Genomic DNA, 16,194 nt, shown 5'->3' on the forward strand with positions numbered 1-16,194 from the left:
TTCCTACCAAGCAAACCAACTTCTCTCTTATCTACAGACCGCTGCACACTTCTCACATTCTCCAAATCTAACTTTGCAAACAAACAAAAGAACAAAAGAAAGCAGCAGAGAGGGTAGAAAACAAACGAGGAGCAACTGGAGTAAAACGATCAAGACTGAGGAGGAAAAGATGGAAACTAATAGAAGATCTGAATCTAAGTTCCTTTGGGTGAAAACTTTTATCCTATTTAACAGGTTTCTTCCTGTTAAATGAGTTTTTACTCTCTACTGTCGCCACATGTATTCTCGGTTTGAGGGATTGATGTAAAATCACAAGCGCTTGTCAGATGTCGCCCCCTGCTGGTCCAGGAGGAGTTAGTGCTGCTGGGTTTCCTTTGATAGAAACTTTTTAAACTACTTTGAATAATTAATTACTGTACTGTTTGTGATTGCATTGAAATGACTTTTGTGTTGTATAAATAAACATAATTTAATTCATGTTTTAGTTGGGCAACATTTACAATTACCGTATTTTCCGCACTATAAGTTGCATCTAAAAACCTTCAATTTTCTCAAAAGCCAAGAGTGCGCCTTATAATCCGGTGCGCCAATATTGAGCCACAACTGGTCTTGTAACTACAGTAAGCAGCCGCCGACTTCATTTTCCCCTGTAGAAGAAGAAGCGCGCGGTGCACGCTGGGTTTTGTGTAAAGACCCCAAAATGGCTCCTATTAAGAGACGAGCTGACGACGCAGAGTTTAAACTCCAGGCGATCAGTGACGCAGTAAAACATGGGAACAGAGCAGCAGCCAGAGAATTTAACACGAACCAATCAATGGTTATAGTGGAAGTGGATATATATTGTGATTTGATTTACTGTAACAGCATCAGACTGTTTTTTAAGTGTTTATTGAATCGAGGAAAAGTTCCCCTCTAAACCGAAGACAGCAGAATGATGTTAACTTTATTTATCAAGCTAGAATGAAGTATGTTGTGAACCCAAGTGGGAATGTTGGTGGTCATAATGTTTTGGCTGATAGAGGCCAGTCCAGTCAGATTGCTTAGATATTTATTTACACATCAGACTAGCGGCGTCATATGAAAAAGAACATTTTTACAGTTTATTTACATCAACTGTAAGGCATTATGGGAAAATACACTGAAGTGAAACAGAGAAGCTAAATAAACAAACAATAAAATATAAAACAGCTGAAAAGTTTAAATAATAAAACATGTTGATGGAATAAGTTTAGTTTGAAGTCGACGTGGGAGAGAAAGTGGATTCTGTTAGTGAAACACAAGCAGAGACCAGAACCGGGACCAGAACCGAGGGAAACTAATCTGGGTCCGGATCGGTTATTTTCCAATCTTTGTAGTTTTTAATCCATTTTAGTTTCATTTGAATAATTTAATAATTTACAGCGCTGAGGATCAGGAAGCAGTTTAATACTTTAACCGTCGGAGCGTCTGCTGCCGGTACCGAAGGTCCGTCTGGTCGGGTTAGTGTTGATCCGGAACCAACACGGAGCGGGTCGATCCAGATTCTGATCGGTAAAGATTCACACTTTGGTCGAGTTTTACTTTGAAAGAACCACTTCCTGCCTGAAGCTTCTAGTGTTGAACAACCAGGTTCTGGGTTCTTTACCTCCAAACGGAACCAGAACCAGAACCACCGACATGTTCCTGGAAACATTGACTCTTCCTCTGATGCTCACCAGGTGTGAAAAGGTCAAAGGTCAACATGTGATGATGTGATTTATCTGGTTCAGAACCAGAACCAGTAGGAGTGTTTGGACTTCCTCTGCAGCTCGGTGGGAATGTTGGAAACCAGCATCAATGTGCTGCTGGTGATGCGTTCAATGAACGGGGAAAAAAATCTGATTTTTCAGCATCTGACCTGCTGATGGGATTAAACCCATCAGAGCTCATGGATCGGATCCGTTTGGGTTTTTAACAATATTTAGATGATAGTTATGATTAAAATGTGTAACTTCAGGGACTCTGTCGCTCTTCCTCAGTATTTCTGCTTCTTCATCGTCACTGATTCACATGATCTCAGGGTCACACCCCCCCACCCTGAACTCTGGGTGCTGGTGCAGGAGGAGCTCACAGTTTTACTCCTGGAAGGCGACCAGCAGGCGGGTCAAACAGAACCAGCGGGTCCGTCGGGCGGTTCCGCTGGGTTCTGCAGGAATAAAGTGCTGAGAGGAAATCTGGATCCAGACGAAGCATGCAGCACGTTCTGAACGTCTGAATCCTTCATCTGGGATCAATACTGCTTAAGCTGATCCAGGAACCCGGAGCAGGAAGTGGAGAGGAACTGGACCGGAACAGTTCTTTAGCGGTTCCCCTCCCGGCCAGCAGAGGGAGCACCAGGAAGTCCAGCCGTCTCTCGGCTCCATGTTGGGGCAGCGTTAGCTCCTGAGAGCCGGGCTGCCGGACTTCTCCGCCTCTCTGAAGTTCCCGTCCTTCATCACGGCGGAGAACACCTGCAGACAGGAAGCAGGAAGTTACACAGGAAGTGGCTCCGGTGACATTCTGTGGGAGACGGAGCGGACCTGAGCCCAGCGGCGGTTCCGGCTGATCATGTGCGTGTTGGCCATGGCGGCGAACAGCGTGTGCGGCTGCAGGTCGTCAGGGAGACGCGTGAGGAACTGGGCGATGTGGATGAAGTCCATCTGCAGCAGGACGTCCTGGAAGAGGCGCAGGATCCCCAGGCCGGTCCGGAACAGGCTCTCCTCGCCGTCCCGGCAGAACACGTCCCACACTCGGCACGCCACGTCCAGCGGGAGAGACTTACTGTACAGCGTGAAGATCCTGGACAAAAAATATAAATACACACTTTAAAAACATAATCATCATCATTTCATTTTATTTTTTATTTTTCCAAATCTTTTATAAAAGGTTATTATAGATTTCTGAAATATATCATTTTAAACATTCTTTTGTTTGGGAAAAATATACTTTTTCTCAAAATGTACAAATTTCTCAAAAACAGTTTTTGAAAAAAATAATAATTTCGGACAGAAATAAGTTGAAAAAATATATTTAAAAAAATAAAGCTTAAAAACTAGAATGAAAAAACTTTAAAATATATAAAAATACTAAATATATATATATATATATATATATATATATATATATATATATGTAAAAGTTTTAAAAATAACATTTTTTATATTTTTTTAATTTTGAACAAGAAAATCAATTTCTATACATGTATATTGAAAATCAAACCCTCACCAGTCGATCAGGTAGAGGTCAGGGGTCAGGCTGTTGGTCTGGAAGTGGCTGAAGAGTCGAGGAAGATTCTCCTCAAAGAAAATCTCGAAGGCGGTGAAATACTTCAGCATCTGGAGCAGAGCAGAGAGACGGGTCAGTGGGTTCCGGTGGGGTTCTGCTGGTCTCCATGGTAACCGGGCCCTCACCAGCTCGTGGTCCACCCTGAAGAAAGCCATCTGGCACGGCTTGTTGAGCAGGTTGGCGAAGGTGATGAAGGCCTCGGCTTCCTCCAGGTTCAGGATCAACACGGCGGCGATGAACGACATGCCCTGGACCTGCGAGACACAGAACCGGGTCGGACCGGGTCGGGACACACAGAGCCCATCAGAACCGATCCGGTTCCAGAGGGCGGACTCACGTAGCCGATGTCGGGTCGGTAGCAGGTGTAGGCTCCCAGCACGCTGTGCAGCAGGTCGTGGTACGGCCCGCCCTGCGGACAGAACACAAACGGGTCAGAGCGAGCCGGGCCCAGCAGCGCCACTGCAGGTCCGGTACCTTCTGGAATATGAAGAGAGACGGGAAGGTTCTGGAGATGTCCAGCTTGATGAGGTCCAGACTGGACTCCCGGTCCGCCAGAGACGCTCCTCCGTCTGCAGAGAAACAGAACAAACAGGGATGAGGCGGCCCGCCGACCCGGGTCAGAACAGAACCTTCAGAACCAGGACCGGTACCGCTCTCGTTGTCGTTGACCGAGCTCGTCTCGCTGTAGCTCCTCCACTTCTCCTTGGCTCTGGACAGGAAGATCTCATACAGTTCTACAGAGACAACCAGAACCGGGCCTTAGAGACCCAGAACCAGAGAGGAGCAAACAGAACCCAGAGCCAGAACCGGGCCGGTACCTGCTGTGATGTTGAGCTCGTTGCCGATGGCCAGGCTCCAGACTCGTCCTCGGACTCCAGGAGGAAGGCCCTGCCACCAGAGGTCCCGGACCCGCCTCGTCCCCTTCCTGAACACACACACAGGGTGAGCTGCTGACCCCTGACCCCGCCGACCCCCGACCCCGCAGCACCTACATGGCGTCCCAGTGCGGCAGGATCTCGGTGTTCCAGACCACCATGGCGTTGGAGATGCTGTCCTCCTGCCGGTGTCTCTCCTTCATCTGGCGCTTCTTCTTCTGGGCGTCCTTCATCTCTGGAGACAGGAGGTCAGAGGTCAGGGCGCAGTAGCTGAGCGTCCTGGAGGTCAGAGGTCAGGGAGCTCACCTCTCCTCTTGGCTCCAGCCACCATCTCCTCGTACTCCAGCTTGTGTCTGTGCGTCTCCTCCAGGGATTTGGCCGGCAGGTTCCTGGGGACAGACAGAGGACAGTCAGCTGGCCGGACCGTCGTCACGGCAACTCAGGACGGTTCTGGTGGGACTCACGACGGCCGGTCCTCCAGAATCAGAGCGGTGGTGGACAGAGGCTCAAACTCCAGGTTCTTCCTCCTCCCTGCAGCCGGGGGGCGCTGTGGACACGGCGAGTCCTCGTCCTCCTGCTGAGGACACAGACAGACAGGAGCTGAAACCCAAACGGTTCTGGACGGAGACACCAGAGCGTCCCTGCATGCCGATGAGGACACGTCCAGCGCCTGATGAATGGACCTGTCTGTAGCGGAACAATGAAGGACTGATTCAGACCAGGACAGCTGCACACCAACAACAGAATCCTTTCATAACGCCGCTTCCACCTCCGGCCAGCAGGGGGAGGCAGAGGAGGACAGGATCAGACTGACTGGCTGTTGGAGACCAGCAGAACCCGGGTCTGGGTTCTGCTGGTCTGGGATTTCAGATCAGGAATCCCAGGAGTTAAAGGAGAGGTCGTCCTTCCACACAGTTTAACGCCTGAAAACTTTCCTTTTTCTGCAACAGGTGATTAGAAACTGAACCATCTCATCTGGTTCCAATAAATAATCAACCTCACCTTCATTTTCCTTATTCCCCCTTTAATCTTTCTATTTTTCTGCTTTTCTCTCCTTTTTTCTGTTTTAAAAATTGTCATCCTTTTTGTTTTTTCCTGTTTCCTGTTCCTGTTTTTTCCTGTTTCTTCCTGTTTCTCTCCTTTTTCCTTTTTAGAATTTGTTTCTTCATCTTCTCTTTTCCCTCTTTTTTCCACTTTCTCCTTTTTGCTTTCTCTCTTTCCTTTATTAATATTCTCCTCTTTTTCTTTTCTCTCCTTCCTTTCTATCCTTTTTATACGATTTTCCTTATTAAAATCATCCCCTTTTATATTTTTCCTTTTGCTTTGTTTTTCTGTTTCCATTTTTCCTTCATTTTGTCCTTTATGTTTCAACATCCAGTCTAAATATCTGTGGCAACGTGTCACAATTTACACCTCCATTATTCTCCATTAACCAGAGTCTGGTTGGTGTTCTGACCCGGTTCTCCTCAGCAGAACCAACAGTTCAGATAAACCCGGCCAAGTTTTAGGTCCAGTTATCGGTTCCCACCAACCAGACTCAGAGTCTCAGATGTTTCTGTTTCTTCCCTGGAGTAGAAAACATCTGTCTGTCCTGTAATCACATCTGGGATCGCCGTGGCGACCGGGATTACCGCCATCTTCTTCCTCCTGACGTGTCAGCCCCTCTCAGCCAAGCCACATGTGGCGTCTGCTTCCCCTGAGTCATGTGACCTGAGCAGAAACAGCAGCAGCTGCCAGACGGTCTGAGCAGCAGGAAGCGTCATGGCGGCGCGGCGCTCCGAGGGAGCGGCCATGTTGCTGCTGATCGCCCCTAAACACCAACTCAGCAGAGAGAGAGAGAGAGAGGGTGGAGTGTTGTTGTTATGATCAGTCTCATCTACAGCCGCCTCCGTGTGCCGGTTGCTTAGCAACCACCAACACCCCCACTAAACCCATTTACAGACCCAGTTGAGCCGTGAAAACAGGCGAGAACCGGACCGGACCGGACCGGACAGCGGGTGGTCCGGATGAAGAACCAGCAGCAAACTGGTTTCTATGGGAGACTGGTTTGGTGTTTTTGTTCCACTGCTAATAAAATCCAGCTGTGGATTCACAGACTGCACTGCAAAAACACAAAATCTCAACAAGAATCTCTGAGAAAGTTTCTAGTCAAATATCTAGAAACACTTGAAATAAGAAAAAACTCATTTAAAATTAAGTTTCCACCACAATATAGGAGCTTGTCTTTACTCCTTAATGTTTTCAACTTATTATTTTACTAAATGGTAGGTAAATTGTATATATTATTATCAAATATTTGTTGTTTCATGTACCTTTATAATGTTCTTGTCTTACATGCCTTTATTTGTTTTGTTTCATCTTAGCATAAAGAAAGTTTCTGTGTGGTTGAATTACTTTGATTCTTTTCTCAGAAAGCCTCTGAGGAAGAGCAACAGGGCAACAGGGCAACAGAGCAACAGAGCAACAGGGCAACAGAGCAACAGGGCAACAGGGCAACAGGGCAACAGAGCAACAGGGCAACAGAGCAACAGGGCAACAGGGCAACAGAGCAACAGAGCAACAGGGCAACAGAGCAACAGGGCAACAGGGCAACAGAGCAACAGGGCAACAGAGCAACAGGGCAACAGATTATCGCTCAGCAGAAACTTCTGCATCCTGTTAGCTATAAAACCGTCGCTGTAAAGAACAACTTGCTCTGCTCAACCCTGTGTCTGGGTCAGAATAAGCTAGTGTTGGGTACCATGTGTTTTGGTTAGTGATTGTCATTTGAGCTGAAGTGTTTTCTCAGCCCTTTAGAGTTGCAGCCCTTTGTAACAGGGATCCTGAAACACAATAAAAAGAGGAGCAGAGCGGCAGGACAGTGGAACTGGAAACATCTCTCTGTTCTCCTCACGAGTTGAAAAGAATCTAACTCTCTTGTCTTTTCTGTGTTTGCTAAATCTGTTTTAATAGGCGTCAAACCTGACACTAAATTAATTACTTACTTACATCACTCCATGATATATATTTTATTAATTTTATCACTTATGGTTATATTTGTGTTTTTAATATTTGACGCCATGGATGGAGGAGCTTGTCAACTAATAAGCAATCTCCCCTTGGTATAAAAAAAGGATATTCTATTATAATCTATTTTATTCTATTATAGCATTAATAAAAAACTGAAGTGATACGTGAAATAATCTACCAAGACATTTTAATTTATAAGATGGGAAAAATGTCAGATTATTTCCCTTATATCTATCATTTTTTCATCAATATTAAGGAATTATTGATTTAAACAAAAATCTATATGCTGCTGAAACGTTACGTTTAAGTTAGTTTTGTATTTTTAAAGTGTAATAAGACATTTGCAAAGAAACTGCACCAAAATATTTGGAAAGATTTTTGTGGTTTTGTTTTTGCAGTGTGATGACGTTGGTTTCGCTGAGGCGGCATCATGCTGTGGGATTGGACAAGTGGCTTCATTTCCTGTTTTGTGATGCAGGAAAGATTTTAAAACAACATCTGCTCACATCTTTTCACCACGACAACGGAAAACAACGGTTTGATCCGTCACCAGGAGAAAACCTGGACAGACGTGTCTGCTCTGAGGGACACCTGGAGGTGGGTTTGCATAAAGAGACTAAATATCAGGAAACATGAATAATAAGGTGTTTTTTATGAGCAGATTAGTTTTTTTAAATGCATCTTCTGTGTTTAAATCAGACGAACCTGCTGAGGCGTCATGGCCGCCTCTCCGCTCTGGTCCTCCTCTCTGGTCTCTGACTTGCTGAACAGTCGCCATCCTGTTGCATTGTGGGACGCTGCCTTGGACTCTTTGGGTTTTCTAGAAAACAGGCTCCTGAAGGAAAGAAGGAAACTGTTATTAAAGTTGATTTAATTTAAACAATGAAAAACATCCAACCAGTCGTTAGTAACTAGCAGTCGGCTCCGTTTGTCTCCAGTTAATTATGTTTCCAGTGATTTGATCCAATCAGCCCCACAGGAAACATCAAACCATTACAGCAAAGACCTGCTTATCTGTCTTTAACTGGCTCCATTAACTAGCTCCAATATTTAGGTCCACTAGCTGCTGACCTAAATATTCACCACTATATTATATTTTGAATATTATTCTATTCCAGCAACAAAATATCCAACAACCAACAGTCTGTCTGACGAACAAGCTAACTTTCTCAAATTCGCCTCATTGTTTTAAAAAAACCAACAAATTTTATTAATCTTTCAATGTAGGCGAGTTAATAAACAGCAGCTTGTTTCCTAATTAACCAAAGAAAAATGATAATGTGATTTTTCCAATTATCTATCAGCCATTAGCTGGATAACTGTAATGCTAGGTTAGCATTTAGCTAGCCTGTTTGGAGCCTAAGATTGAAGATCAAGTTAGGACTTTAATTTAAACCTCAACTTATTTTGTAGAATTTACTTTTTAAAACTATATTTTTTCTTTTGTTTCTTGTTAAATGTTCTCCTTTGAACAAAGTAACATTAAAATGTTGCAGTGTTTTAAAACACCAACTGAGTCATCCTGTAGTTCACAAGCAGCTGTTTTAATGGAAAACTAAAGTCAGAGGAGAGGTTAGCAAATAAAACTGAACTGAAAATATCTCAAAATGATGTTTGATCTACATGTTTGTTTCTAGATCTGTAATTGTTTCCATTTCTCAAAGTTTTACGCAGAACCTTCTTCTGAATTATGGTAAAACTTTTAAAACAATTAAAAGCAAGAATAAGAAATGCAACTTTTCTATATTCAACATGTCAATTTGTTTAAGTTGTTGGTTTCATGAAGAGAACAAGCATCACTGTTGATGTCAGACTAAACAAAACTACAGAAAATAGTTTCAGTTCCTTAAAGAAAAGTTAAGCAACGGCTGCGGTTACAAACAAAGGGCCGTATTTGTGCAGCTGCAGCAGTTTGTGCACTGATGTTAACGACTTTAGTGGAAAAATGAGTGAAAAAGCAGTGAGATCAACATTTTACATTCTCTTCAGTGGAAAAGTCCAGATCAGCTGACGGGAGGCATGAAGAGGAGAAACCAGGAGGATTTATGAACAACGACGCTAAACGTCTCCATGGAAACGGTTTCTGCTCACCAGATAGTTCAACAATCTGAACCATGTTGACCTTTAAATGTGACCCCAGCAGGTTGGGGTCAGTAGGAATCTGTTTGGGTTTCCAGGGGACGACGACCCAAACCCTGAACTGAGGGAGTCATGTGACCCTAACGAGCCAATTAGTGAGATTGTTCTGGAGAAACAACTTCAGGAAACAAGAAGAGTCCAGAAGTTTTCTATTCAGGATTTCAGCTGATATTTATTAAACTAACAGAAATCAGTTTGATCCGCTTTCTGGACCGGTTCAGGTGAGCTAACAAAGAGCTGGGGCCCCTGAATACTTTCAACTTGGGGATTTTGTCCTTAAAGCTTCCTGCTAGCATAGCAGTGAATGGAAGCAGCTAAAAATCCCACACTTTCACACTAACTGATCAGTTTTGGTTCCTATTCCCATGGTAATGGGTCTGTTCAGCTTATTGACACGATGTTCTGGATCCGTTGGAGGCTGTAAGCAAAGTGTTTTGTTTACATCATCAGCTAAAGCTAACTCCAGTTAAAAAGCATCTTTTACCTGAACAACAATAAATAAAATATGTAATATTTCATGTCTGTCTTAACTTTTACAATCTTTTATTTTTGGGGGGCTTATTATTTTCCCTTTTTAAGTATATAAAATGTTTTAAATTATTATCAGAAAAGAAAATAAGAATTTTCTTCTACAAACTTTGCTGTATTTACTGAAATATAATGGTTGGTGCGACTACGTCTGTTTTTGAGTACAAACTTGCCAGATGTTTGTAATAAAACTTATTATGAGATAAAATTAAAACAATAAAGGCTGAGAAAAATTCTTTGTTGTTCTTAACTTTTCCCATTTAAGAAGAAATCAACAGAAAACTTCCTCCTAAATATTCCAGAATGTGTCGGAGGGCCGAACTGCGGTCCGAGCCCAAACAAGGGCCAAGAGCCACAAATGGCCCTCGGACCTCACTTTGGACACCCAGCTATGAACCCTGCTGTACTTTAACTAGACTCCAGCAGCGTCTGTTTATGAGTGAAACCAGTGTAGCGTCAAGTGGGCAGAACCGGGCCCAAACAGAACCAAGTCTTCCTCTCCATTGTTCCACATGTGGCTGTGATGCAACAAGTGAAACAGAACCGGATCAGAAACAGGAAGTTGGACTCCCTGAGTCAGTAGTTACTGAGTGGAAGGACAGCTGGTCCCACTCAGAACCACAACTGGTTTAACTGGACACCAACAGAACCGGCTCCTCCAAGCTAAAACCCAAATGCTGCTGAGTGTTAGTCGGATCAGAACCGGAGCTCCTGGCCTTCATTCCTCTGTCTGCCTGGATTTCCTGCTGCTCTGGCCCGGGTCCAAACCAGCAGCACCGCTCCGGCAGATGGAGATTTAACTCCACACCTGCCGGTCCCGGTCTGCAGAACCATCTGGTTCTGGCGCTCCCAGCTGCTCCAAACCTCCAGTTCTCTGAATAAATGAAGCTGGTTCTGGTTCTGGACGAATCAACATGAAAATAAAACATTTCAGACGAAATGATGAAAAACTCATTAAAATGATTTTTATGGTTCTTTGGGTTCTGGTTCTTCCTTTCACTTCAGTCCAAACAGGCGGTTCTGAATACCGATGTTTTGGATCAATCATTTGCGGAACAAGCCAGTACTGAACTCCAGACAGAACCCAGATGACGACCAGAACCGCCCCCTCTGTCTGGACCGGATTGTTCTGACAGAACCAGGTGGTACTGAAGCTCAGAGGAAGGCTTTCATCACAGATACATGAACGGGTCGGGTCGGTTCTGGTCTTCATGATCCCATGACTGTGAGCTGCTGAGGAGCAGAGAGCATGTGATCGGACCTGGAGCAGAGCGGACGGTTCTGCTCAGTTAAACGGTCTGGATCAAATCATAAAGTTCTGGTCCAAATCAACAGTAAAGGTCCTTTTAATGCAGAACTTTGTATTAATTGTTGCTTTAATAATATTATGTTGATAAACGTTTTGGTTCTGCTCATTTGGACTCGGTTCAGGATAAAACTTCACCTGAACCCGACCTGGACCCGACCTGGACCCGACCCAGTCAGCGTTAACTCGGAACCTAAACTGCAGACTCGGATCTTCCTGCTTCTGTTCAGTACAAATAAAGTTCAGCTGAAAGCAGATCAGAGGGTTAAAGTGATCGGGTCAGAACCAAACCATCACAATAATTATTATTTCCATTCTGATTCTTCAGATCCGTTTACAGAGACTTTAAAATCTATTTTATTTATTGTTTTGTTTACTTTTTGAAACGTCTTCCAGCCTTAAATGTTTGTTATTGTTTTGCATTTTTTTAATGATCTGAAGTCAAAAATATGATCATTTATTTCAATAAGTTCTGGAATTATAAACCATCCAGTAAAACTTGTTATGATGACAGTCCAGTTTTCACACTGAATAAATTTAATCTGTCACATAAATAAAACCTGCAGCAGCTGAGTTCTGGAGCAGAGGGAACTCTGGGTCGGTTCAGCAGAACCCGGCTGGTTCTGCAGACAGACAGACAGAGAGGTCCGGATGTAGAAACTGAAATTATTACTTCAAAATGAATCCTGACACCTGAGTTAGATTATAATAGCAGCTGATGTTGACATTTAGAGCAACATTGGACCGATCAGAACCAGAACCAGCTGAACTTCTTCTAAACAACAACAAATATTCTGAAGGATCAGCAGCCGTTTCTCTCAGACTGGATTTGTTTATATTTGTTTCCAGACTTTATCCAAGTGGGTCTGATGGTTTCAGTCCAGAACCATGAGTCCAGATTCTGCAATCAGAACCGGGTCTGGGCTCCTTTTGCATGAAATCCTGCATCAGTGCGGCGTGGCATGGTTCTGCTGAGGTTCTGGAACACCAGATTGCTCTGTTGGCTGCCTTCAGGTCGTCTGCATCGTCGGTTCTGGTGTCTCTCATCCTGACTTCTGAAAACCCAGTGGACCAGAACCAGCAGACGACCTGGCGACCCAGATCATCACTGATAGTGGAAATTTTATTCTGGACTTAAAGCAACATGATTTCTGGTCCTCCAGGTTCAGGAACTCTGACATGAAAACTGTGTGACTTTGGACCTCTGACTAGCGGTCCGGTTCTGGTTCTGGTTCTCCTCAGCCCAGATCAGAAGCTTGAAGCCCATGTTTAGGATCCATCCGAGTAGAGCGGATCTAGATGTTCTGACTAATCTACCCTTTGAAGGGGAAGTTTTGTTTTGCATCTTTTTGACTACATTTTTTCCTTCCACTGAACTTTTCATGAAAACGTCTGGCTCTCGGTGAACAACCAGCTCTGTTAGAAATGACCTTTGGAAGTCAAACCTCCTCCTGGTGGAACTGGACCTGGTACCTGGAGGGGTTAAAGGTTAAACCCGGACCCTTACCTGGTGAAGAAGTCAGCGATGCCGAACCTTTTGGGCATCACTTTGAGCTCCGAACCCCCGGTCTCCTCACTCAGCTTGTCCGGGGCGCTCTGCCTCCGACCCGCCTCGGGGTCAAAGTTGAACCCCCCGTCCTCATCGGGGGACAGCGGGGTGGCGTCACAGCTGCGGGACACGCTGGCTGCGGGGTTAGTCCTCAGACTCTGCGGCCTGGCGGGAACATCCGGGTCACCGAGCGGCTCCTCGTGCCGGGTGTTGGGCTCGGACAGCGGGCTGGACGGGCAGGGCGACGCGGGGCCGGGGCTCGGTTCCGGGGTGAATGGTGGGCCGGATCTGGGGTCGCCCCAGCTGGGGGAGCGGTTCCGCCTGAACCCCGGGTCAGAGTGTCTGTTTACAGGGAAGTAATCGGAACCGGGCCACTCAGAACCGGGGTCCATCATGTGCAAACCACCGTTAGCTACTTTCACCTCCTCACAGCCCAGCTCACACTGATCCAGTCTCCGACCCAGACACCGGACCGCCGCCTCAGGACTGTCAGCTACCCCGTTGGACATGTTTACACCCGCGGGGGTCCGGTTCGGTCTCCCTGGACATGAGCGTTGGTCCTGGGGGGGAGAAGAGTCTCCTTCCTCCTGGAGCGCAGCTGGACAGGAAGCGGCCGGACCTCCTTCTTCCAGGGAAAACCCGTTCACACCGCCCAACACCTCCGGGCCGGACAGGTACCCGTCCTCCGCAGCCACCAGCATGATCTCCGGGTCTCTGGCTGCGTTCCTCCCGTGTAAATCCACCGGATTCCGGGTCCAGCCCGCCGCCTGACCCCCGCTGACACCGGCCAGCAGCGTCAGGCTGCGCTCCTTCAGGTTCCTGGGACCCGGTTTCCCCTCCAAACCCACCGGCTCATCTTCGTTTTCGTTCAGATCCACAGAAACCGAGCCTCCGTTCTCCTTCGGCGTTTCCATGACCCCCTCAGTCCGCCGCAGACGCCTCGGCCCCGGCCGTAAGATCCTCCGGCTCGGTGGGCCGAACTCCGCAGCAGCTTCTGTTGTTCTCCGAGGATCCGGCTACCATTTTAACCGGAGGGACACCACAGGGTTACCGGGCTCTGACCGGGTCTACTGGGCTCATATTTGGGTTCAGAACCTGAAGTATTCGGTCCGTGGAGGAAACAGGAACTCGCTGCCGGCTGGAAGATTAATTAAATCCCTTCAGCTTGTTGCTGCGGCAACATTCCTCTGACCGCCCAGCGCCATCTTTAGCATTCCCCAACAATGACGTCAATCTGACCCAAATACGCTCACAGCGACACCCGGTGTTCACTCTGTGTAACTGCCTCTCTCTGATGATCACTGTGTGGGTCTGCCTCCCTCTGCTGGGCACTGTGTGGAACTACAACAGAATTACCCTGTTAAATCAGACGGAAGCGTTCAGCTTCCTTCGTAAGAAAAAATTCAGCTACAAAAAAACGTAACATTACAAAAACACATATAAATTATTATGAATGTAAAGGGTATGAACCATTCTTAAGTGGTCTTGCAAAAATATTAATAAATGTCAAAATTCTATGTATTCATGGGGCTTTTATGTGGTGCATAGTTGGGAAGTAGCAAAAATGATTCAAGTTATTGGAAACTTTAAAAAGTGTTGTGCATATCATACTTTTATTTTGATAACCCAAATAAAGTCTAGTGCAACCACTTACCTTCAGAAGTCAGTCTGTAAAAAGAAGCTATTCTGGTTTATTAGTGAACATCAGTGAACAAACGGCACGAAGACCAAGGAACTCAGTGAGACTGTTATCTGTGGACGTTCAAAGCTGGTCTTAGTGAATGGCGCTTTGTAGCACCGACCTGAATATAAAACCATTTGTGTCCAGGATGTGTGGGGTCTGTAGAAATGTTAAAATTTACTTTTCAATAACATTCTAATTAATTGAACCATAAAACAGACTTGAAACGCAGATCATTCTCAAGCTTTAGATCTGCTTTCTCAAAAAGAAGATTCATAAAAATGCAGAACACAATAAGCACACAAATCGGACAGGAAACAAAAACCACAAGCTTCTTGTTTTTAATAACATGCACCAGGAGTACAAAATGAGGAGGCTGATTTGGAGCTGAAGTACATAAACAGCTGCACTTTTATGTACTACTTTTAATGCAAAGTTTCTATTGTATGAATTATCTAAGCTTCCCTCCTCTTAAGCACAGCTCAAACATTCCTGAAGTAAAGCTAAGCTTGGCTATCCTCTTTGGTTCTGCACCTACACATGGTGTTCCGGTTCTGCCAAAAGAACCAAACAGCGATACTGGACAGAACCAGGAGAGCCACAGATCTCATCACAACACCCAGAACCTCAGAAATGAAGCTGCAACCTGGAGGGAAGAGGAGATTCTGCAGAGGTCCGCTCTCCCTCTCACTGATCGGGTTCTGAATTTTGCAGATGATCTTTTCAACCAATGCCTTCTGCATCGCTGTGAACATCCAGTCCTGTTCTGCTTTCAACCAGGGTCCATATTCTCCCAGCTTCCAGAAGTACCGAACTGGTCCAGAGTCTCTGATGTCTCCCTTGCAGGTCAAATTGCACGAGTCCGAGTTCTTGTAGCATGTCGGATTATTCAGAACCAGTACAGGTTCAGGGACAGACTTGACCCCCACAACGTTAAATCTGATAGGAAGGACTCTGTTGTTGACCTCCACCGTGAACTGCCCGTCGTCAGATTTTCTCATGTTGCTGATGGTCAGTATTGCGGTGGTCACGTTCAGTTTTAATCGGCCTTTTATGTTACCCAGATATTCCAGAGGAACCGCATCCTTAATGTATTCAACAGCAATGTTCCCCTTATGCTTCCATGTGATGGCGATGATGGCCTCAGAAGGCTTTGGGTCGAGCTCCAGATTTCCGCCGATCTCAAAGTATTTAACCTCCTGAGCCGCGGCCTGCAGCGCCAGCAGCAGCAGCATAGCAGCAGATTGAACCTCCATGTTCTCAACTGTTTGAAATGTTGACCGAAACACCCTGAAAGGACCAATATAGCCTTAGAGCCACATCCCCTCCAGGCTTCCTGTTCTGGTTACTGGCAGAAAACTGAACCTTTCTGAAGAATACAGCAGAGCTGCGTGGTAACGGCTCACATTTACTGAAGTAATTTTGGAAAAAAAATGTTACTTTTAGGAGTATTTTATACTGTGTACACATTACCATATGTATTAATTAAATTGATTTTATTCAGAATAACTAATTTGGGAAAACGTCTCTTCTCCCTGAATGTTGTAACGTATTTATGTTGATTTTTGTTCGTCTAAAACATGAGAATTTGCACAAAACTTTACATTTTTGTCAGTATGACATCATTTTAAATATTAAATCTAATATTACTTGAGTAGCTTTTTTTATCAAATACTTTAGTTATTTAGATGGCTACGTTTTACTTTTACATGAGTAAAAATGCATAGAAGTTACTATTGAGTAACATTTTTTGATTCTCTACTTACCTATGATTACACCTGTGATGCAGCAGAAATAATTTTCTATAACTTCATGTTCTGCATGG

General features: G+C 45.1%; 2 protein-coding genes across 3 annotated transcripts; both read right to left on the bottom strand.

Moving 5' to 3' along the window:
- Positions 1–1,032: 1,032 nt before the first annotated feature.
- Positions 1,033–14,128, bottom strand: LOC102225588 (TBC1 domain family member 12-like). Of its 2 annotated transcripts, none has more exons than XM_023327602.1 (13): positions 12,647–14,128; positions 7,872–8,001; positions 4,622–4,731; positions 4,464–4,546; positions 4,275–4,392; positions 4,101–4,207; positions 3,933–4,016; positions 3,757–3,851; positions 3,620–3,691; positions 3,408–3,536; positions 3,223–3,332; positions 2,538–2,796; positions 1,033–2,468 (listed from the first exon to the last, which is right to left on the bottom strand). In XM_023327602.1, exons 1-13 carry the CDS (start codon positions 13,600–13,602, stop codon positions 2,394–2,396), a joined length of 2,328 nt encoding a protein of 775 aa, XP_023183370.1. In that variant the 5' UTR covers positions 13,603–14,128; the 3' UTR covers positions 1,033–2,393. The 2 variants fall into 2 exon arrangements, with proteins under 2 accessions (XP_023183370.1, XP_014330908.1); XM_014475422.2 differs by having other exon boundaries at positions 4,622–4,734; positions 12,647–14,126.
- Positions 14,129–14,696: 568 nt separating this feature from the next.
- Positions 14,697–15,655, bottom strand: LOC111606721. The gene has a single exon (XM_023327875.1). The coding sequence runs from the start codon at positions 15,623–15,625 to the stop codon at positions 14,873–14,875; it is 753 nt and encodes a 250-aa protein (XP_023183643.1). The 5' UTR covers positions 15,626–15,655; the 3' UTR covers positions 14,697–14,872.
- Between the last annotated feature and the right edge of the window lie 539 nt (positions 15,656–16,194).

The sequence above is a fragment of the Xiphophorus maculatus genome, chromosome 22, assembly GCF_002775205.1.
Source record: "Xiphophorus maculatus strain JP 163 A chromosome 22, X_maculatus-5.0-male, whole genome shotgun sequence".
In the NCBI taxonomy this organism is placed as follows: domain Eukaryota; kingdom Metazoa; phylum Chordata; class Actinopteri; order Cyprinodontiformes; family Poeciliidae; genus Xiphophorus; species Xiphophorus maculatus.